Source organism: Chiloscyllium punctatum, chromosome 7 (genome assembly GCF_047496795.1).
Source record: "Chiloscyllium punctatum isolate Juve2018m chromosome 7, sChiPun1.3, whole genome shotgun sequence".
Lineage (NCBI taxonomy): Eukaryota > Metazoa > Chordata > Chondrichthyes > Orectolobiformes > Hemiscylliidae > Chiloscyllium > Chiloscyllium punctatum.
In genome coordinates, this window is record NC_092745.1 from 134,454,899 (window position 1) to 134,478,605 (window position 23,707).

A 23,707-nucleotide genomic window follows, 5' to 3' on the forward strand; every position below is an offset into this window, starting at 1 on the left:
TGGGATTGAAGGCGATTTAGTGGTTTGGATCAGAAATTGGCTAGCTGAGAGAAGATAGAGGGTGGTGGTTGATGGAAAATGTTCATCCTGGAACTCAGTTACCAGTGGTGTGCTGCAAGGATCTGTTTTGGGGCTACTGCTGTTTATCATTTTTATAAATGATCTGGATGTGGACATAGAAGGCTGGGTTAGTAAATGTGTGGATGATACAAAGGTAGGCAGAGTTCTGGATAGTGCCAAAGGATGTTGTGGGTTACAGAGAGACAGAGACAAGATGCAGAGCTGGGCTGCAAAGTGGCAATTGGAAAAATGTTAGGTAGTTCCCTTCAGAAGAAATAACAGGAATGGAGAGTACTGGGATAATGGTAAAATTCTTGGCAGTGTAGATGAACATAGAGATCTCAGTGTCTGGGTGCATAAATCCCTGAAAGTTGCCACCCGGGTTGATAGGGTTGTTCGGACTCACGAGGTCATGCTTCAGCTGTACAAGACACTGGTAAGGCCGCACTTGGAGTATTGCGTGCAGTTCTGGTCACCGTATTATAGGAAAAACGTGGAAGCTTTGGAAAGGGTTCAGAGAAGATTTACTGGGATGTTGCCTGGTACAGAAGGGAGGTCTTATAAGGAAAGGCTAAGAGAACTGAGACTGTATTGGAGAGAAGAAGGCGGAGAGGTGATGAAATTGAGACGTATAAGATAATCAGAGGGTTAGATAGGTTGGACAGTGAGAGCCTTTTTCCTTGGATGGTTAAGGTTAACATGAGGGAACATAGCTTTAAATTGAGGGGTGATAGATTTAGGACAGATATTAGGGGTAGTTTCTTCACTCTGGGAGTAGTAGGGGCATGGAACGGCCTGTCTGCAACAGTTGTAGACTCACTGACATTAAGAGTATTTAAGTGGGTATTGGATAGACATAGGGATAATAATGGAATGATGCAAGTTAGATTGGCATTAGACTATTTTCACAGGTTGACGCAACATTGAGGGCCAAAAGCCCTGTATTGCGCTGTAACGTTCTGTGTTCTCTATTCTACACCCCTCCTTAATTAAGGAATCTAAAACAGTATGTGATACGTTGGGAGTAGTCTCATCAATGCCCTGTACTAAGACCCAGGTTCAGAAGCAGGTTATCCAGCCCATTATGTCTGCTCTGGTACTCAGCAAGATCTTGGCTGATCTGATAATCCTCACTGTCACTTTCCTGCCTTTACCCATAACCCATGATTCCCTTACTGATTAGAAATCTGTCTATCTCAACCTTGAATATACCGACCTTCTACCTCTGTCTGTGATAAAGAATTCCATAGATACACTACCCTTTGGGAGAAGATTTGTTTTTACATAGAATCCCAACAATGTGGAAACAGGCCACCCAGCCCAACATGTCCACACTGACCCTCTGAGGAGCACCCCATCCAGACCCATATCCCCACCCCAGACCTGCAACACCACATCTCCCATGGCCAATGCTCCCAATCTTCACATCCCTGTCTACTATAGATAATTTAGCATGGCCAATCCACCTAACTTGCACATCTTTGGACTGTGGGAGGAAACTAGTGCACCCACTGGAAACCCACACAGACATGAGGAGAACGTGCGAACTCCACACAGACAGTCACCTGAGGGTGGAATCGAACCCGGAGATCTGGTGCTAACCACTGAGTTATCGAGCTGACCAGTCAAGGGTTTTCCAATCAAGAAGCTTCTGCTCCATGTTGTGGTTTTAAATGCCGATAAGTACAGATTTTACCAGCTTGACCTCTCCTCCTAAGAAAATGCCTTCCACACCTAGAATCAATCTAGTGAGCCTTCTCTGGATAGCCTCCAATGCCAGTATAACATTCTGTGGACACGAGACCAAAACTGATCACAGTTTTCCAACTGTGGTACAACTTGTGCCTTACATAGTTCTCGCAAGACTTCCCGATTTTCATACTCCATTCTCTTTAAAATAAATGCCAACATTCCAAAAGAAATACTGCACATGCTGTAAGTCAGAAGCGAAAACAGTAATTATTGGAAAAACTCAGCAGGTCTGACAGCATCTGAGGAGAGAAATCAATATTTATGGAAGTGAATAGGAAAGGTTTAGAGGTATATGGACCAAATGTGGGCAAATGGAACTAATTTAGTTTGGGAAACCTGGTCGGCATGGATGAGTTGGGCCAAAGGTCCTGTTTCCATGCTGTATGACTCTATGACTCTAAGGTGGTATTTATGCAGAAGATAGGTAGGGGGAAGAGTAAATGATAAGTTTAGATACCTCTCAAAGAAGGAGAAAAAAGACAAATGAGCAAGTCAAGGTCATACTGGATTAGCTGCTAATGGGGATTATTAGTAGCTGACAACGTGGTAGCAGTCCATGTGATCGCAAGGACTGGTGTATGGAGGTTGGACTAAGGACATGATAGAAGGTATCTGCAAAAGGGTCACGAACCAAAACATTAACTCCGATTTCTGACCAATGAAGCTGCCAGACCTGCTGAGATTTTCCAGCAATTTCTGTTTTTTGTGCCAATATTCCAGGTAAGGGGGACAGAAGCAGAGTGGTAATATCACTGGGCTAGTAATTTAGATCTCAGGCTAATACTCTGGGGACATGGATTTGAATCCCACTCTGGCAGATGATGCAGTATGTCCACTCTGCCAAGAATCCTGTCTTTAATCCTATATTCAGCATTCAAGTTCGACCTTCCAAAAGGCATCACTTCACATTTATCCAGGTTGAACTCCATCTGCCATTTCTCAGCCCAGCTCTGCATCCTGTCTATGTCACACTGCAGCCTGCAATAGCCCTTGATACTATCAAAGGCACCTCCAAATTTTGTGTCATCTGCAAATTTACTAACCCATCCCTCAACCTCCTCATCCAAGTCATTTATAAAAATTACAAAGAGCAGAGGCCCAAAAACACAGCCCTGCAGAACCCCACTCAACACTGACCTCCAGGTAGAATACTTTCCAACTACAACCACTTCTGTCAGCCAACCAATCCTGAATCCAGACAGCCGAATCTCCCTGTAACCCATATTTCCTGACTTTATGAATGAGCCTACCATGGGGAACCCTATCAAATGCCTTGCTGAAGTCCAAATACACCACATCTGTTGTTCAACCTTCATCGACCTGTCTTGTCACCTCATCAAAGAGCTCAATAAGATTTATGAGGCATGACCTGCTCCTCACAAAGCCATGCTGACCGCCTTTAATCATGCTATGCTTTTCCAAATTGTCATAAATCCTATCCTTCAGAATTCTTTCTAAAACTTTCCTGACCACAGACATAAGACTGACTGTTCTGTAATTGTCAGGGATTTCCCTATTATCGTTCCTGAAAAGTGGAACAATATTCGCCTCCTTCCAATCCTCTGTAAGACTCCCGTGGAGAGTGAGGAGGAAAATATCTTCGCCAGTGGTTTAGCAACCTCCTTTCTCGCTTCCTGGAGCAGCCGAGGATAAATCTGGTCTGGCCCTGGGGACTTATCAATCTTAATGTTTTCCAAACTTTCCAGCACATCAACTTCATCAACCTTGATCTGGTCAAGCCTGTGTCTCAGCTCCTCAAAGTTCTCATTCATAACAAGGTACCTTTCCTCAGTGAAAACCAAAGCAAAATCTCATTTAGGGCTTCCCCTATCTGTTCAGACTCCACGCACTAGTTCCCTTCGCTATCCCTGATCGGCCGCCCTACCTTCTCCCTAATCATTCTCTTATTCCTCATGTATGAACAAAGATGCTCTCACTGTTTGGTTGTACATTAATTAAAGATTACTCTCAAAAGTTTATTTTGCATTATTTTTTGGCCACCTTCATTAAATGCAATTCTTTCAATTAGATGCTATGAACATCCCTGGGTCTCTATCTCTCCCTTTATACTCTTACCTCTTGCCATAAAGCCCAATGTTCCATTTGCCTTTTCTCACTTGTATTTTCTACCTGGCGTGTCATACTTCCCTTTTTGATCATTTCAGGAACTATGAATTTATTTGCTCTATCTTTTCCAACATAACAATGATTATATGAACATATGAGACTGAAGTAGGAGTTGGCAACTTGACTCACAGGTTTTAACCTCAAATCCACATTCTTGCCTATTCCCGATAACTTTTCACTTCTTTGGCTTATCAAAACTCTTTCATAAATTCTGCCACCACTACTTTCTGAGGAAGACCGTTCCAAAGACACATAACTCTGAGAAATAATTTCTCACTATCTACCTTGTTTCTCAATATTCGTTCACATATGTGAGCATCATTGACAAGACCAGGATTTATTGTTTATCTCTAATTGCTCTTAAGATGGTAGTGGTGAGCATAATTTATTCCCATAATGACTGTCTTGTAGTAGCAATGCTGTTATGGATAGGCGCATCTACCCCAAGCAGATTAGTGAGGATAAGGTCAAGAAGATTATTCCAAGTTTTTGGTTCTCTCATCACCTGTCCCAGGCTCAGTCTGGCAATGTCCTGCAAGACTCAGCCAGCTTGGCAAGTAGTCATGCTACTAAGTCACACTTGATGACGGATGTTGAGCATTTGTCCATATGACAGTTTATGGAACAGTGAGGGATGGATGAGTGATTACTGGTCCACCTTCAAATAGATAAAGGAAATTTCAAGATTTTTGTATTGAACCTACCTCATAGATAGCGAGATCAATGCCAGCATAGGGGATAATACCCAAAATGTTTGGAATATAACCTTTGTAAAATGCAATCAATCCTTCCCTCTTCATAATCTTCTTGATGCAGTCTCCTACCCCCGAATATTGTCCAGTCTTTCGTAGTGCCATTCTGGTCTTCAGCACCTTCAAATATAAGAACAAAAGACTAGTTAGTCAAGGAGCCATAGAGCTGAAAATGTGTTACTGGAAAAGCACAGCAGGTCAGGCAGCATCCAAGGAGCATGAGAATTAACATTTCAGGCATAAGCCCTTCATCAGGAAATCCGAAATGTCGATTCTCCTGCTCCTTGAATGCTGCTTGACCTGCTGCGCTTTTCCAGCAACACATTTTTCAGCTCTGATCTCCAGCATCTGCAGTCCTTACTTTCTCCAAGGAGCCATAGAGGTCTATAATACAGAAAAAGGCCATTCAGGTATGCACCAGTCAAAACCAACTACCTAACCATTCTAAGCTCAATTTCCAGCACTTAGCCTATAGCATTCTATGACTTAGCATTACAAGTGCACATCTAAATACTTCTTAAACGTTATGAGGGTCTCTGCTTCTAACACTCTTACAGGAGCTGAGTTCTAAATTACCTCGATCCTCGCATCCTGGGTCTTACCATAAATATATGGCCCCTAGGTCATTATCTTTCCACTAAAGGGGAAACGTTCCTTCTTGTCTATGCCTATGATAATTTTATACATCTTAATTATTCAGAATGACAGGCAGGAAGTAAAGTAGGTGTGTAGCTTTGTTGAACAATAATATCAGCACTGGGGTGATGAAGCCATAGAATCAGTCTGGGGAGAAATAAGAAATTGCTAGAGAAAGTCGTCCCTGATGTGAGTAACCCATAGATCCCAAAAAGTAGTGCTGCAGTGGGGCACAATATAAACCACAATACTGAGGGCTCGTAGTAAAGGGACACCAATAATCATGAGTGGTTTTAAATGGAGTAATCAAATTGGCAAGAGTGGCCTCAAAGGATAGTTCCTCAAATGTATTAGAGATGGTTTTTTGGGGAACCAATAAAGGAGCAAGCTATGCTGGTTCTAATGTTGTGTAATGAGACAGAATTCATTAATGATCCCATAGTAAAGGATCCTCTCAGTAATCATGATCATAGTATGCTGGAATTTTAAATTCAGCTGGAAAGTGAGAAACTGTAGCATTCTGGAGTTAAAGATAATTACATAGGAATGAGGTCAGATCTGGCTCTAGTGGATTGGGTGTGAAGACATTTCGGGCATGAGCCCTTTTTCAGGCTTATGCCCGAAACGTCGATTCTCCTGCCCCTTGGATGCTGCCTGACCTGCTGCGCTTTTCCAGCAACACATTTTCAGCTCTGATCTCCAGCATCTGCAGTCCTCACTTTCTCCTGGGAAGACTAAAAGGTCAGACAACTGATGAGGCAGTAGTAGATACTTAAGGAGATACTCAATTGTTCCCAACTAAGATATATTCCAGAAAGGAAGAAAGATTGTGATAGGGGGAAGAAACATCCATTGCTATGCAAGCAAGTTAAAGATAAAATAAAGATTAAAAACTAAAACATATCACCTTACAAAGGCAAACGGCAAGTGGAAGATTGGAAAACTTTTAAATGTCAACAAAGGGGTACTAAAATTAATAAACTGAGGAGAGATAAAAGAAAGAAAACTAGTGCAAAAACAAATATATGAATTACAAAAGCTTCTACAAATATATAAAAGGGAAGACAGTAACTAAAGTGAACTTTGGTCTTATGGAGGATGAGACTGAGGAGTTAATAGTGGGGAACATAGAAATGTTGGCGCCTTGCTTCAGTTTTCACAGTGGAGGATATTAGTATCATCCCAATAGTAACAGGTATTGCAGAGGCTATAGAAAGGGAGGAACAACCATCACGAGGGGAAAAAGTACCAAGCAAACTATTGGGATTGAAGGCAGACAAGTCTCCAGAGACTGTTGGCCTGTATCATTGGGCCTTAAAGGAAGTAGCAGCAGAGATAGTGAATCCATTAGTTATGATACTGGGTTCTGAAAAAAAGTTTTTTAAAACGATCAGTTTTCAACTTCCAACACAATTAGCTGTTACGTTATGGCTTAACCTTTTGTGAGGTACCTTGTTGAACTCCTTCTGGAAATCTAAATCTAAATAGTTCCACTCTAACTGCTCTGGTTGAGATTTCCTTGAATGACTCTAATAATTTAGTCAGATATGATTTTACTTTCATGAAGCCATGCTGACTCTGCATGATGAGATTATGTTTTTCAGATATGCTACTACTTCCTTAAAAATGATTCCAACATTTTTCCAACAGGCATTATGTTAGAACATAGAAGAACATAGAAAAATACAGCGTAGTACAGGCCCTTTGGCCCTCGATGTTGCGCCGATCCAAGCCCACCTAACCTACACTAGCCCACTATCCTCCATATGCCTATCCAATGCCCGTTTAAATGCCCATAAAGAGGGAGAGTCCACCACTGCTACTGGCAGGGCATTCCATGAACTCACGACTCGCTGAGTAAAGAATCTACCCCTAACATCTGTCCTATACCTACCACCCCTTAATTTAAAGCTATGCCCCCTCGTAATAGCTGACTCCATATGTGGAAAAAGGTTCTCATGGTCAACCCTATCTAAACCCCTAATCATCTTGTACACCTCTATCAAGTCACCCCTAAACCTTCTTTTCTCCAATGAAAACAGCCCCAAGTCCTCAGCCTTTCTTCATAGGATCTTCCTACCATACCAGGCAATCCTGGTAAACCTCCTCTGCACCCGTTCCAGTGCCTCCACATCCTTCCTATAGTATGGCGACCAAAACTGCACACAATACTCCAGATGTGGCCGCACCAGAGTCTTATACAACTGCAACATGACCTCAGGACTCCGGAACTCAATTCCTCTACCAATAAAAGCCAGTACGCCATATGCCTTCTTCACAGCACTATTTACCTGGGTGGCAACTTTCAGAGATCTGTGTACATGGACACCAAGATCCCTCTGCTCATCCACACTACCAAGTATCCAACCATTAGCCCAGTACCCCATCTTTTTGTTACTCATACCAAAGTGAATCACCTCAAACTTACCCACATTGAACTCCATTTGCCACCTTTCTGCCCAGCTCTGCAGCTTATCTATATCCTGCTGTAACCTGACACATCCTTCCTCACTGTCAACAACTCCACTGACTTTCGTATCATCCGCAAACTTGCTCACCCAACCTTCTAGCCCCTCCTCCAGGTCATTTATAAAAATGACAAACAGCAATGGTCCCAAAACAGATCCTGGTTCATTGCCTATGGTTACCCACTTGTTCTTTCCTTCCATTTTGAATAGAGGTACCACACTGCAGTTGACCAACCCTCCAGTATATCTCCAAAATGCAAGGAATTTTGAAAATTACAAACTATGCATCCGCATTGTCTGTGTCTTTACGATCCTAGGATGCAAGCCATCAGAGCCGGGGGACTTAAAAGGTTTCAGTGGATCGAGAAAATGCTAATCTTAGCATATCTTATTCATCAGTGAATGAGGTGGGTTTTTTTTGAACAAACAACAATTGTTTCATGATCATCATTAGATTTGTAGTTCCAGACTTTTCTGGAATTCAAATTCCTCCGTCTATCATGACAGAATTGAAACCCAGATTTCCAGAACTTCACCTAGGTGCCCAGATTAATAGTACAGTGATGATACCACAAGTCATTGCCTCCCTTGCAATTATATTGGAAGGTTTGATGATGAATTGAGCTGAAGGTGCTTTGAAAAATTCTAGTGATAAGATTCTGGTGTTCACTCTCATGTTTCATTTCAATGTGTTAAAGAGTCTGACTGGGCAAGCGAAGGTCAAAATTCAAACTTTTGATAATGACGGTCTAAGTTGAGTCCCAGGTTCCTGGAGAGGATAGCCAATATTGAGTCCAAAGAGGCCTAAATTGCTCATTCTCTTTTCATAAGAAAAAACCCTCTTCTCTGGAAGTGCCTCCAACACAACCATATTTATGCAAAGATAAAGGAGGGAACTTGTGCTTGGAGGCAAGGGATGTGGGTGAGATCTCAAATGAGTAGTTTGCATTGGTGTTGACCCAGGAGAAGGATAAGGAGGACAGAGAGATTTGTGTGGAGCATGTTAAAATGCTGGGACATATTGAGATCAAAAAAGAAGTGGTGTTGGATCTTTTGAAGAGCATTACAGTGGATAAACCCCCAGAGTCCGATGGTATCTACCCCAGGTTACTGAGAGACGCAAAAGACGAAATTGCTAGGGCCTTGACCTTGCTAGCCACTGCAGAGGTCCCTGAGGACTGGCAAGTAACTAATGTTGTTCCTGTGTTCAAGCAGGGAAATGGGGATAATCCAGGAAACTATAGGCCGGTGGTTTCACATTGGTAGTCAGAAGCTATTGGAGAGGATTCATAGGGATAGGATTTACATATATTTGGAAAAGCATGGCCTAATTAGGGAGAGTCAGCATGGCTTTGTGCAGGACAGGTCATGTCTTATTAATTTGATTTAATTTCTTAAGGTGGCAGCAAAGGTGTTTGAGGAGGATAGAGCAGTGGATGTTATTTACATGAATTTCTACAAAGGTCCCTCATGGTAGGCGCATCCAGAAAATTAAGATGCATGGGATCCACATTAACTTGGTTACATGGATTCAGAATTGGTTTGCACATAGAAGACATTGTAGTGGCGGAAGGGTGTTTTTGAGGCTGGAGGTCCGTGACTAATTGTGTTCTGCAGGGATCCGTCCTAGGACCTCTGCTGTTTGTGATGTATACAAATGATTTGGATGATAAGGTAGGTGGGTGGTTTAGTACGTTTACAGACAATACAAAGATCGGTGGAGCTGAGTATAGTATAGAAGGTTGTCAAAGGATGCAGTGGGATATAGATCACTTGCAGGTATGGGGGAGAAACGGCAGATGGAGCTTAATATGGGTAAGGATGAGTTGCTGCACTTTGGGAGATCAAATGTCAACAAAAAGTATATAGTTACTGGCAGGACTCCAAACAGCATTGATGTATAGAAGCATCTTGGGGTTCAAGTCCATAGTTCCCTGAAATTGGCCATGCAAGTTGATAGGGTGGTAAAAGGAGGCATATGGCATACTTGACTTTACTGGTCAAGAAATTGAGTACAGAAGTCAGGGTGTCATGCTGCAACTTTGAGACTTTGGTCAGGCTGCACTTAGAGTATTGCGTTCATTTCTGTCACTACATTACAGGATGTGGAGGTCTAGGAAAGAGGTTTACTAGGATGCTAGGAGAAAGTGAGGACTGCAGATGCTGGATTAGAGGATATGAGTAATAAGGAGAGGCTAGAAAAACTTGGGTTGTTTTCTCTGGAGCGGTGGAAGCTGAAGGGAGGCTTGATAGAAGTCTATAAAATTATTTAGTTAAAAATCACACAACACCAGGTTATCGTCCAATAGCTTTTAGAGTGCTGCTCCTTCATCAGTTGGTTGGGGGTGATGAAAGAGCAGTGCTCCGAAAGCTAGTGCTTCCAAATAAACCTGTTGGACTATAATCTGGTGTGTGTGTTCTTTAACTTTGTATACCCCAGTCCAACATTGGCATCTCCAAATTATAAAATTGTGAGATGCATAGACAGGGTTAACAATCAGAATCTTTCCCCCAGAGTTAACCTTTCAGGTCCAGTGACCCTTCTTCAGAACTGATGGCATCTGGGAAATTGTCTATACCCCAACATTTCCTAGCGACCATCAGTTCTGAGGAAGGGTCACGCCGGATGTGAAACACTAACTCTGATTTCTCTTCACAGATGCTGCCAGACCTGCTGAGCTTTTCCAGCAGCAACTTCTGTTTTTGTATAAAGACAGATAGAACAAAAGAATAAAGAAAATTTACAGCCCAGGAACAGGCCCTTCGGCCCTCCAAGCCTGAGCCGATCCAAATGTACTGTCTAAACCTGTTGGTCAATTCCTAAGCATCTGTATCCCTCTGCTCCTCACCACCTACTTATGCATCTGTACAGATGCATCTTAAATTAATCTACCATGCCTACCTCTACCACCTCTGCTGGCAACACATTCCAAATGCCCACCACCCTCTGTGACACATGTATCCCCCTTAAACTTGCCACCTCTCACCTTGAAAGCGTGACCTCTCGTTATTGAATCCTTCACCCTGGGAAAAAGCTTGTCTCTATCCACCCTGTCTATACCCTTCATGATTTTGTAAACCTCAATTAGGTCCCCCTCAATCTCCTTTTTTCTAGTGAAAATAAACCTAACCTACTCAACCTCTCTTCATAGCTAGCACCTTCCATACCAGGCAACATCCTCGTAAACCTTCTCTGCACCCTCTCCAAAGTGTCCACATCCTTTTGGTAATGTGGCGACCGGAACTGTACACAGTATTCTAAATGCGGCTGAACCAATGTCTTGTACAATTTTAACATGACCTGTCAGGTCTTATACTCAATACCCCGTCCAATGAAGGCAAGCATACTATATGCCTTCTTGACCACTCTATCCACCTGTGCAGCAACCTTCAGGGTACAATGGACCTGCACTCCCAGATCTCTCTGTCCATCAACTTTTCCCAAGGCTCTTCCGTTCATTCTATAATTCGCTCTAGAATTAGTCTTGCCTAAATGCATCACCTCACATTTGTCTGGATTGAAATCCACATGCCACTTTTCCGCCCAACTCTCCAGTCTATCTATATCCTCCTGTATTTTTTGACAGTCCCTTATGCTTTCTGCTACTCCACCAATCTTCGTGTCATCTGCAACCTTGCTGATCATACCAACAGTGCCCTCTTCCAGATCATTTATGTATAATATAAACAAGAGTGGCCCTAACACTGACCTCTGCGGAACACCACTGGTCACCTTTCTCCATTTCGAGAAACTCCCTTCAACTACTACTCTCTGACTCCTGTTGCTCGACCAATTCTTTATCCACCTCATTCGAATGCCCTGCATACCATTTCCTCTCTTGCCTCCCTCAGCAACCAGGGATAGATCCCATCCGGTCCTGGGGATTTGTCCACCTTAATAACTTCTAGCCTACCCAACACATCTTCCCTACTTATGCCAACGTGATCCAGGCTAATCAAACTTCTATCTCTAATCTCAAGATTCATGTTCCTCTCCTCAGTGAACACTGATACAAAGTAATCATTCAGAATCTCACCCATTCTCTCAGGTTCGACATACAGCCTTCCTTCATTATCCCTTAGTGGACCAATCCTTTCTCTAGTTACCCACTTGCTTCTTATAAGAATAAAATGCTTTGGGATTCTCCTTAATTCTGCTCACTAAAGCTATTTCATGACCCCTTTTAGCCCGCTTGATTCCTAATTTAAGACCTGCCCTACTCTTCCGATATTCCTCTGGGGCCTGTTCTGTTCTTGGCTGCCTAGACCTTACGTACACGCCCCTTTTCCTGTTGGCTAGTTTCCTGCTAACAACTTCTCCTGTTATCCACAGTTCACGAATCTTGTCGTTCCTATCCTTTGCCTTCAACGGGACATGCCTGTCCTGCACGATCTTTAACCTTAATGAGGGGATGAGCTCTGGAATTAAGAATTCACTGATGACCATGTGACCATTATCATTTGTCAACATGTTCACTAATGTTCTTAAGAGAAGGAATCTGCTATCCTCAGAACTTTGGCCCACAGGTGACTCTAGACCTATAGCAATGTGGTTGACTCTGAACAGCCCTTTGTGATAGCCTAGCAAACTATAATTGTATCAATCAATTCAAAGTCCCAACAAAGAAATGAAATTGGATGGACCACCTGACGTCAAGCTCAGCAGCTACAAAGTTCTCCTTACCTGACATGCCAAAATTGCAAGAGCTGTCTCACAGATTAATCAAGTGACATTATCATACTTATGCAATCACACCTTAAAATGTTCCAGACACCACTAGCACCATCTATGGTATGCCCTCTTCCATTAATGTCCACCACCTAGACTGGCTCGGCAGTAGTACTACTGTTCGAGCTGGCCAGGTCCTAGAGGTATAGCTGCAAGGCTCGGTCTGTGGCAGGCGGTGAGGGACCCAACAAGAGGGATAAACATACTTAACCTCATCCTTAATCTGTTGGCTGCAGATGTATTTGTCCATGACAGCAAGACTAACCATCATACAGCCCTTATGGAGACAAAGTCTCACCTTCTCACTGAGAATACCCTCCATAATGTTGTGTGGCACATGGACTGCAGTGATTCAAGCTCACCAACACCTTTTAAGAGCAACCAAGGATGAGCAATAAATGCTGGCCAGCCAGTGACACTGACTTCACATGAATGAATAAATAAAACAAAGTAGGACGGATTTCAAACAGATTTAGCAATGCAAGGCTGGACCTCCATGAGACGCTGTGAGCAATCAACACCAGCTGACTAATACAATATAACCTGAAACCTAATAGCCTGGCATATTCTCCACTCCATCATTACCATCAAGCCAGGGATCAATGTTCAATGGAAAGCATATTAGGACATGCCATAGAACCACAGAAATAATACAGCTGAGAAGGGAGCCATTCAGCCCATGTTGTCTCTGCCAAACCAAAGACACTCAAATCCCTTCTTAATCCCATCTTCCTGCACATGGCCCATAGCCCTGCAGCTTACAGCAGTTAAGTTGCAGATCTAAGTAGGATTGAGGTCTCTGCCTCCACCACTCATATCCCTTCTAATCCTTCTTCCACTTTGCTCGAATCTACGACCCCTGTTTTTTTAACTGTCTGCCAAGGGAAATAGGTTCCTATTAAATCCTCTTTGCACTCACTTCACAGCAATTACATCCTTCTGAAATGTGTTGACCAGAAATGCACACAATACCACTGTTGTGATCTCACCAGTGTCTTATATAGTTTCATCATTATATCCCTACTTTTGTACACTACACCTCTCCAATGAATGAAAATATTCCATATGCCTTCTTTACAACATTTTCTACCTGCACTGTTACCTTTAGAGATCTCTGCACTTGCATGCCATGACTCTCACTTCATCTACCCCCTCAGTATATTCCCATTCATTGTGTATTACCTTTTACTGTTTGACCTCCCTTAATGCATTATCTCATACTTATTAGAGCTGATTCGCATTAGCTACTTTCCTGCCCACTCCACCAAACCATCCATACCACTTTAGAGTTTACAGCTATCTCCTACACTATCCATTATGCAACTATTTGCACAGCCATTTTTTGTGTCATCTGAACAATTGTGCCCCACACATTCAAGTTCAAATTGTTAGTGTATAAAACAAACAGCAACACTTGAGTCCTGCGAAACACCAATGGAAACAGCTTCCCATTCACAACAGCAGCCATATCCCATTATCTTTTGTTTCCTGTTACTAAGCCAATTTAGATCCAATTCGATACATTACCTTACATCCCATGAGCTTTTACTTTTCTTGACCAGTCTGCCATGTGAGACCTTGCCAAATGCCTCATTAAAATCCATGTCGACAACATCCACTGCACTACCCTCAACGATTCTCGTCACTTCCTCAAAAAAGTTTAATCAAATTTGTAAGGCACGACATTCCTTTAAAAAGGCCATGCTGACAATCCCAGATTGGTCCATGCCTTTCTAAGTGACAGTTTATCTGATCTCTCAGGATTGATTAAGACTAACTGGCCTATAATTGCTTGGCATTTCCTTTGTACCCTTTTTAAACAATAGAACCACATTTACATTCTTCCAGTCCCCTGGTACCTCACCTTTGTCTAGAGAAGATTTGGAAAATAACCCTCACAGCATCTGCTATTTCCTCCTCAACTTCCTCCAACATTCTAGAGAACAATCCATTTGGACATGGTGACTTATTCACTTTGAAGGGTTCTAGTTCATTTATTTCACATACAAGACAAAACATTTATTTAAAATTGTTAACATATACTCTGCATCTTCAGACAAGTTTCCTTCTTAATGTCTGATAAGTACCACTTTTGCCTTAACTATTTTTTTGTTGTTTAAATAATGGCAAAACATCTTTGGATTCTTCTATATCGTGTTCGCTAATATTTTTTAATGCTTCTCTAATTTTATTTCTTTTTTTTTTAACTTGATCCTTTTTATTTTCTATACATATCTAGGCTATCTGTAGTTCTGAGCTTTTGATTACCTAAGCTTTATTTTTCCATTCAATCTTCCCCTGTAATTTTCTTGACAACCATTTGGCAATAGTGATCATGTCTGCTTTTGCCCCCTGCTAGTTTATCACTGATTTATCCTTTAGCAGTCCTCTCCAGTCCATCACATCTGAATTACCCCTCTGTTTTGTAAAATTTGCGTTCCTCACTTAAAGACTGTGGTTATTGATAATGTAACTATTTCTGCTAGAGGCTCCGCAATTTCCTCTGTAACTTTCCTCACTATTCTGGGATACACTTGATCAGGTCCCAGAGATTCATCCACCTTTATGTTATCAAAGATGTCCAGCACTTCCTTATCTGTAATGTGAACTGTTTTCAAACCATCAAAATTTACATCTGAGTTCTCTCGTCTCCATTTCTTTCTCTCTAGTAAAATTCTTGCAAAATTTTCATTTAGTATCTCTCCCATCACTTGAGATTAAATACAAAGAGGAGCTTGTTGATCTTTAAAAGGCTCTACTCTCTCTAGTTGCTCTTTTACTCTTGGAGACTGTATGTACTGCAGATGATGGCAGCCAGAGTCAGTAGATGTGAAGCTGGAGAAGCACTGACAGCATTAGAGCAGCAGTAAAGTCAATGTTTCGGACTGAAATCCTTTGTCAGGACTGGGGAGGGGGAGGGGGCCCAGATGTAAATAGAGGGAGGGGGTGGGGCTGGGGGAAGGGTAGGTGGGATGGCGATAGGTGGATGCACGTGGAGAGTTATTGTGATTGGTCAGTGGGAAGGGTGGAGTGGAGGGGTGAGTAGGAAGATGAACAGGGAGGCGAGGAGGAAGGGTGGCATTAAACATGGGATGAGGAGGGATTTTGAAACTGGTGAAGCCATTATTGAGGCCATTTATCTGTACGCTTTCCATGTGAAATATCAGTTGTTGTTCCTCCAGTTTACATTTGGCCTCACTCTAACAGTGGAGAATGCCGAGGATGGACATGTTGTCAGGGGAGTGGGAGGGGTAATTAAATTGGATGCCAACCGTAAGGTCAGGTTGGTTGATGCGTGCAGTGCGCAGATGCTCCATGAACCAATCCCCGCGTCTGCATTTGCTGCCCCCAATATAGAGGAGATCACATCAGGAACAAAGGATGCAATAGATGAAGTTAGATGAAGTGCAGGTGAATATCTGTCAGATCTGGAAGGATTGTTTAGGGCCTTGGACGGAGGTGAGAGGGGAGGTGCGGGGGCAGGTGTTACACCTCTTGCGGTTGCAGGGAAAGGTACCGGATGTGGTGGTGAAGTTGATGAGGGGTGTAGAGTTGATGAGGGAGTTGCGGAGTGAATGGTCCCTGTGGAAAGTGGACAAGGTTAGGGAAAGAAGTATCTTTTTGGTGATGGGGTCTGATTGTAGGTGGCAGAAATGTCAGAAGATGATGCATTGGATTTGGAGGTTGATGAGGTGGTATGTGAGGACTAAGGGAACTCTATCCTTATTGTTGTTGGGGGAGGGGGTTTGAGGACAGAAGTGTGGGAGAGGGAGGAAATGCGGTTAAGTGCATCCTTAATTATTGAGGAAAGGAAAAATGGTCACTGAAATAGGAGGATATCTGGGATGTCCTGGAGTGGAATGCTTCATCCTAGGAGTAGATGCAGTGGAAGTGGAGGAATTGGGGGCATGGGACTTTTGCAGGAGGGTGGCTGTGAGGAGGTGTAGTCGAGGTAATTGTGGGAGTCAGTGTGTTTGAAATAGATATCAGTGGTGAGTTGGTTTCCAGAGACCGAGACGGGGAGGTCCAGGAAGGGGAGGGTAGTGTCAGAAATGGCGGGGTGGAAGGTGTCGGTGAAGTTGGTGAACTTATGGAAGCACGATGCAGCACCTATGCACTCATCAATATAGCGGAGGAAGAGGTAAGGGGTGGTGCCTGTGTAGATGTAGAAGAGGGACTGTTCCATGATCCTACACAGAGGCAGGCATAGCTCAGGCCCATGCAGGTGCCCATGGCTACCCCCTTTGGTTAGTAGGAATCAAATGAAAAATTCTTGATGGTGAGGACCAGTACTTCCAGGCAAACGAGAGTGTCAGTGGAGGGGTCTGATTGGGCCTGTGGGAGAGGAAGAAACAGAGGGCTTGAGCGATGCAGATGTAAATGGTGTTTTCATTCATGGTGAAGATGAAGGTGTTGGGGGCTGGGGAACTGAAAGGTTTGGAAGAGGTAGAGGGTGTGGGTTATGTCTCAAATGTAGGCGAGGAGTTTCTAGACCAAAGGGGAAAGAACGAAGCTGAGGTAGGAGGAGATGTGCTCAGTGGGACAGGAGCAGGCAGAGATAACGGGTTGACTAGAATAGGCAGGTTTGTGGATTTTGGGTAAGAGATAGTTCTCCAATCCCATACCTACTCGTTTCTATCGGGAGATCTCCCAAAGTGACATGGTTGTTGATAGTCTGGGAGTTGATGGCTTGGTGATCAGAGGTAGGGTCATAATTGAGGATAGTAGGACAAGGTGTCAGAGAGTTGGTGTCTGGCCTCAGCGATGTAGAGGCCAGTTCATCATACTACCACCACACCTCCTTATTGGTGAGGTCCGGGTTGGAGTGAAGGGAGTGGAGAGCTCCATGTTCGGATGGGGAGAGGTCGGAATAGGTGAGGGGGTGGAGAGAACCAAGCAATTGATGTCTGCGCCGTACATGCATTTCCCAACCCGACCTTCCAGTTGCCATTCATTTTAATTCCCTCTCCCTCTTCCCCAGCAGCATGTCCATCCTTAGTATCCTCCACTGTCACAGTGAGGGCAAATGGAAACTGGAGGGCAAATGGAAACAACACCTGATATTTCTGAACTGCCCTCCTGATCTGGTGAAATGTAAAATGAAACCACTGTGAGAGACTTGTTGAGATCGGAAGCAGCCATCTTGTCACATATTAAAAGCCTGGAAACCATTTTGAATCTCTTAATAGTGTCTGCTTGCTAAGTTTGTACTTTCCCAGCTCAGTGAGGTAGTTGATCTTGTATTAATACCTGATAGTGAACTCTTTCCCAGCATGGGAAAGAACCTATTGTATTCTAACACTTGCGTATCAGCTACTAACTAGCACTATCCAGACACTACGTGATAGAGTAGATAGCGGAAGCTCTAAATGAGTTTTTTGCTTCGGTTTTCACCAAGGAAAGGGAACTTGTTGTAAAAGAAAACTTATGGAGCTGGAATACAGTCTTGACCAGATCATGATTGATGAGGTTGATGTGCTAGAAATTTTGGAAAACATTAAGATTGATAAGTCTCCAGGGCCAGACCAGATTTATCCTAGGCTGCTCCAGGAAGCGAGAAAGGAGGTTGTACTGGAGGATTGGAAGGAGGCGAATGTTGTTCCTCTTTTCAAGAAGGGTAATAGGGAAATCCCTGGAAATTAAAGACCAGTCAGTCTTGCATCTGTGGTCAGCAAGGTTTTGGAAAGTATTCTGAGGGACAGGATTTATGACTATTTGGCAAAGCATAGTGTGATGAAAGGCAGTCAGCATGGCTTTGTGAAGGGAAAGTCATGCCTCACAAATCTTATTGAGTTCTTTGAGAAGGTGTCAAGACAGGTCGATCGAGCAGCAGATGTGGTATGTATGGACTTATCAAAGCATTTGATAGGGTTCCCCATGGTAGGCTCATTCATAAAGTCAGGAATATGGGATACAGGGAGATTGGCTGTCTGAATTCAGAATTGGCTGGCTGACAGAAGGTTGTAGATGGAATGTAGTCTGCCTGGAGGACAGTGAGTGGGGTCCCGCAGGGCTCTGTACTTGGGCCTCTGCTCTTTGTAGTCTTTATAAATGACTTGGATGAGGAGGTTGAGGGTGGGTTAGTAAATTTGCAGATGAGACAAAGGTTGGAGGTGTCGTTGATAGTACAGAGGGCTACTGCAGGCTGCAGCGTGACATAGACAGGATGCAGAGCTGGGCTGAGAAATGGCAGATGGAGTTCAACCTGGATAAATGCAGCTCTACAAGTCCCTGATGGGTGGCACGATGGCACAGTAGTTAGCACTGCTGCCTCACAGCACCTGAGACCCGGGTTCAATTCCCGCCTCAGGCGACTCTCTGTGTGGAGTTTGCACGTTCTCCCCATGTCTGCGTGGGTTTCCTCCGGGTGCTCCGGTTTCCTCCCACAGTCCAAAGATGTGCTGCTCAGGTGAATTGGCCATGCTAAATTGCCCGTAATGTTAGGTAAGGGGTAAATGTAGGGGTATGGGTGGGTTGCGCTTCGGCGGGTCGGTGTGGACTTGTTGGGCCGAAGGGCCCGTTTCCACACTGTAATGTAATCTAATCTAATCTAAATCTCTGCACAACATCATGGGCCAAAGGATCTGTTCTGTGTTGTACTTTTGTATGTTCTATGTACTGACTGGGCAAAGTGTAACTCATATAATCATGCAACTCTCTGCATCTCATTGGAGTGACCTGTGACTACATTTGGTTAACTTCTCTCTCTCTCCCCGTGAGCTCACGAATAAACAGTCAAAACACAAGACTTGTGTGGCATGCTATATTGTTCCTCTAAACTGGACGAGCAAGTCAGCCACTGCATATTTTATCCTATCCCCAACATTGACATCTTCTATAAACCCAGTGAATCCCACCCTGCCTCCTGCTTTAAAGACCGCAATTTCCCCTCCCACTTCAGCGCATCTCATCCACTTCCCGCACTCGATCCTCTAACATCATCCCTCTAACTGCAACAAGGACAAACGCCCCCCCCCCAAGCCCCACTCCCCTCCCATTTATCTCTCAGCCCCCCCAGCTCACAAGCCTCATTCCTGACGAAGGGCTTTTGCATGAAATATCGATTTTCCTGCTGCCTGACCTGCTGTGTTTTTCCAGCACCACATGCTCGACTCTGATCTCTAGCATCTGCAGTCCTCACTTTTTCCTAGATTGTGTGAAATGCAGGTAAAATGCTGGAAGATATGTTTGGGCGTTTTGATACTGAGGAGGGAGGAAGTACACAGACAGGTGTTACACTTTCTGTGGTTGCATGGTAAAGTGCATGGGGCTGTGCGGTGGGGTGTTGGGAGTGAATGAAAGTGGACCAGGTCCCAGAGGGAACAGTCCCTATGGAAGATGGACAAGGAAGGGGAGGGGAATGTGTCTGGTGTGGCACCTCACTGGAGGTGGTGGAAGTAGTGATTAATGATCCTCTAGATGTGGATGCTGGTGGGATGGTTGGTAAGGACAAGGGGGACAAATCGCTGTTGTGGGAGGGAACACATCGGGTGAGAGCTGAAGTGTGGGAGATGGGTTGGACCCAGTTGATGGCCCTGTCAACAACTCTGTTAAGAATCCTAGGTTGGGGAAGAAGGTGGACATTTTGGAAGCTCCTTTGTCGAAGTTGGCCTCATCAGAATGGGCAGTCCTGTTTATGGGCTCTGGGAAGGAGGTAGAAGCAGGCTATCCGGGGTTGGCATACTTGGATGCAGTGGTGGGGAGATAACCAGATGAAATAAGGTTGGTGACGGCGATTGACACAATGGCTTGATGTTCCATCATGGGGTGGGGTCATGGTCCAGGGGAAGATAGGAGGAAGTATCTGAGAGCTGGCGCTCAGCCTCTGCAACATCAGTCTGCCTGTCAACAACAGCCTGACCTTTATCTGCACGCTTAATTACAAAGTTATGGTTAGATCAGAGAGCATGCAGTGCAGTCAGTTCCTGGGAGGATAGCTTAGAATTGGTGAGGAGAGGCAGAGAAATTGAGGTGACTAATGTCACATCGACAGTTCTCAATGAACAGGTCAAGTGCAGGTAACAGGCCAGAGGCAGAAGTCCAGGCAAAGTAATCTGTGGGATGGGGAATTTGGTTCTGTCTTCACAAATAACAACACAAATAACCTCTGAGAAATGTTAGGGAACAGTGAGGGGACAGAACTAAAGGAAATCAGTATTAAGAAAAAAAATGGTGCTGAGGAAATAATTGGGGTTAAAGGCTGACTTGATTACCTATATCCCAGAATATTAAAGGAAGTGGCCCTGGAAATATTGGATACACTGGTGGTATTCTTCCATAATTCTATGGAGTCTGAAGCCATTACTACAGATTAGAGGGTGACAAATGTAATTATGATTTAAAAAGGGAGGGATAGAAAAGAAAACAACACTTAGCCAGACATCAGTAATAGGGACGTCATAAGGACGTTGTACTGTTGAGATATTATGACATGCGATACTGTAATTGAGAACTCTCTCCTAATGTCAGCAGTCATTCAGTTTGGCCAGTGTTCTGTACGGTGCAGTCTATTCATGAGTTAGTCAGCCAGTCAGCTCTCAGTAATATAGTAATCTAAGTCTCTTGATTACAATTACAACATTTAAAAAGCATCTGGATGGGTATATGAAAAGGAATGGTTTAGAGGGATATAGGCCAAATGTTGGCAAATGGGACTAGATTTATTTAGAATATCTGGTCGGCATGGAGGAGTTGGACTGAAGGGTCTGTTTCCGTGCTATACATCTCTGACTATTACAAAAGACATGATTTGAGACATTTGGAAAGCATTAATGAGATTTTTTGAGGATGTACCTAATAGAATAAGGGAGAACCAGTGGATGTAGTGCATTTGGATTTTCAAAAGACTTTTGATAAGATCCCTTAGAAGAAGTTAGTGAACAAAGTTAAAGCACATGAGACAGGGAGACTCATATATTGGCATGATTTAAGAATTGGTAACAGACAGAAAAGAGATTAAGAATAAATGGGTCTTTTTCCAGGTGGGAGGCAATGACTTAATACTTGGGCCCAGCTATTAATGACAATATATGAATAACCTAGACTAGGGACCAAAATGCAGCATTTTCAGGTTTACTGATGACATAAAACTGGGCAGTTTTAAACGTTGTGAGGACAATTAAAATTGGCTTCAAGGTGATTTAGGCAAGTTAAGTGAGTGGGAAAACACATAGCAGATGCAGTATAATGTGGCAACAGGTAAAGTTATACATTTGGTGTGGAAAAAAAAGTATTATTTAAATATTTCTAATTTAAATAATACTCTATTTGGAAGCAGACTTACAAAGGGATATGGGTATCTTCATACACTAGTCAATGAAAGTAGGCAGTTATGGCAAACAATTAGGAAGGCTAATAGTATGCTGGCCATCATTACAAGAGGATTTGATTTCAGACGTAGAGATGTCTTACATGCTGTACAGGGCCTTGGTGAGATCACATCTGCAGTGTTGTGTGCACTTTTGATTTCCCTACTAAAACAGCATTTACTTTCCATGGAGGGAGTGCAGCAGAGGTTCAATAGGCTGACACCAGGGATGACAGGACTATTCAATGAGGAGTGGTTAGTTCGACTAGGCCAAGTATTCTATTAGATTCGATTCCCTACAATGTGGAAACAGGTCTTTCAGCCCAACCAGCCCACACTGACCCTCTGAAGAGTAACCCACCCAGACCCATTTCCCTCTGACTAATGAACCTTACACTACAGGAAATTTAACATGGCCAATTCACCTGACCTGCACTTCTTTGGATTGTGGGAGGAAACCAAAGCACCCGGTGGAAACCCCCGCAGACAGTCATCCGAGGCTGGAATCGAACCTGGGACCCTGGTGCTGTGAGGCAGCAGTGCTAACCACTGTGCCATCGTGCTGCCCCCATTCACTCCAGTTTAGAAAGATGAGAGGATCTGACTGAAATAGTTAAAATCCTAACAGATTGGACAGACTAGATGCAAGGAGGATGTTGGGAAATCTAGAACGAACCAGAGGACACAGTCTCAGGATACAAAGTAAAACCAATTAGGACAGAGATGAGGGAGCATTTCTTCATTTAAAGGGTAGTGAAACAGTGGAATTTTCTACCACAGATGTTTGTGGAGGCCAAGTTTGTAGATATTAAAGACTCAAGCGGTATGCGGAGAACTATGGTGTTGTATTACAGGGTCATGCCATGATCAAACTGAATGGCAGACAAGGCTCAAATTTCTTTTAAACATAAAGTGTTCAAGAACAGGACACAGATTTAAAGTTATTTGCAAAGGAAGCAAACGAAATGTGAGAAAAGTCAAGTGGATCTGGAGAGTACTGCCTGGAAGTGGTGGTGGAAGGTTCAAGAATACATGAGATTATTGCTTAAATAGATACAATATGCAACAGAATGGCTCCAATTCATTACACTCATTGGAAAGTCAGTGCAAACATTGACTGAATTGTCTCTTTCTACATGGTAAATACTTCTATGATTCTGCAATAAAAGTCCAATCAGACAGATCTTGAAAGTTATGAAGAAATCTGCTGAGAGAGACTTAGAGTAAATGCTTCCATTTGCAATGGAAATCAGGACGAGAGACCATTAACATAGGCATTAGGGAATTCGAGAAAAATCTCTTTACTCAAGAGGGTGGGGAGAACATGGAACTTCTCCCACAAGGAATGAATGGTTGATATGATTAATATTAATACAATTAAAGGGTAAACTGGATTAAAAACACGGGGATGTGAAATATAGTGAGAAGAGGAGTGCAGAATCATATCTTCTTGAAAGTGGAGTTGCAGGTAGATAGGATAGTGAAGGAGGCGTTTGGTATGTTTTCCTTTATTGGTCAGAATATAGAGTACAGGAGTTGGGAAGTCACGTTGCGGCTATACAGGGCGTTGGTTTATACCACTATTGGAATATTACGTGCAATTCTGGTCTCCTTCCTATCGGAAAGATGTTGTGAAACTTGAAAGGGTTCAGAAAAGATTTACAAGGATGTTGCCAGGGTTGGTGGGTATGAGCTATAGGGAGAGGCTGAACAGGCTGGGGCTGTTTTCCCTGGAGCATCAGTGGCTGAGGGGTGACCTTATAGAGGTTTACAAAATTATGAGGGGCATGGATAGGGTAAATAGGCAAAGCCTTTTCCCTGGGGTCGGGGAGTCCAGAACTAGAGGGCATAGGTTTAGGGTGAGAGGGGAAAGATA

General features: G+C 43.4%; 1 protein-coding gene across 1 annotated transcript in view; it reads right to left on the minus strand.

Annotated features, from left to right (window-relative positions):
* The window catches only part of LOC140480168 (mitochondrial adenyl nucleotide antiporter SLC25A24-like), an 81,175-nt gene that overhangs the window by 13,048 nt on the left and 44,420 nt on the right, over positions 1 to 23,707 (minus strand). Inside the window, exon 8 of the mRNA XM_072574909.1 lies at positions 4,644 to 4,811. Within this exon, the coding sequence (XP_072431010.1) occupies positions 4,644 to 4,811 (168 nt within the window). The remainder of the gene's footprint in view (positions 1 to 4,643; positions 4,812 to 23,707) is intronic.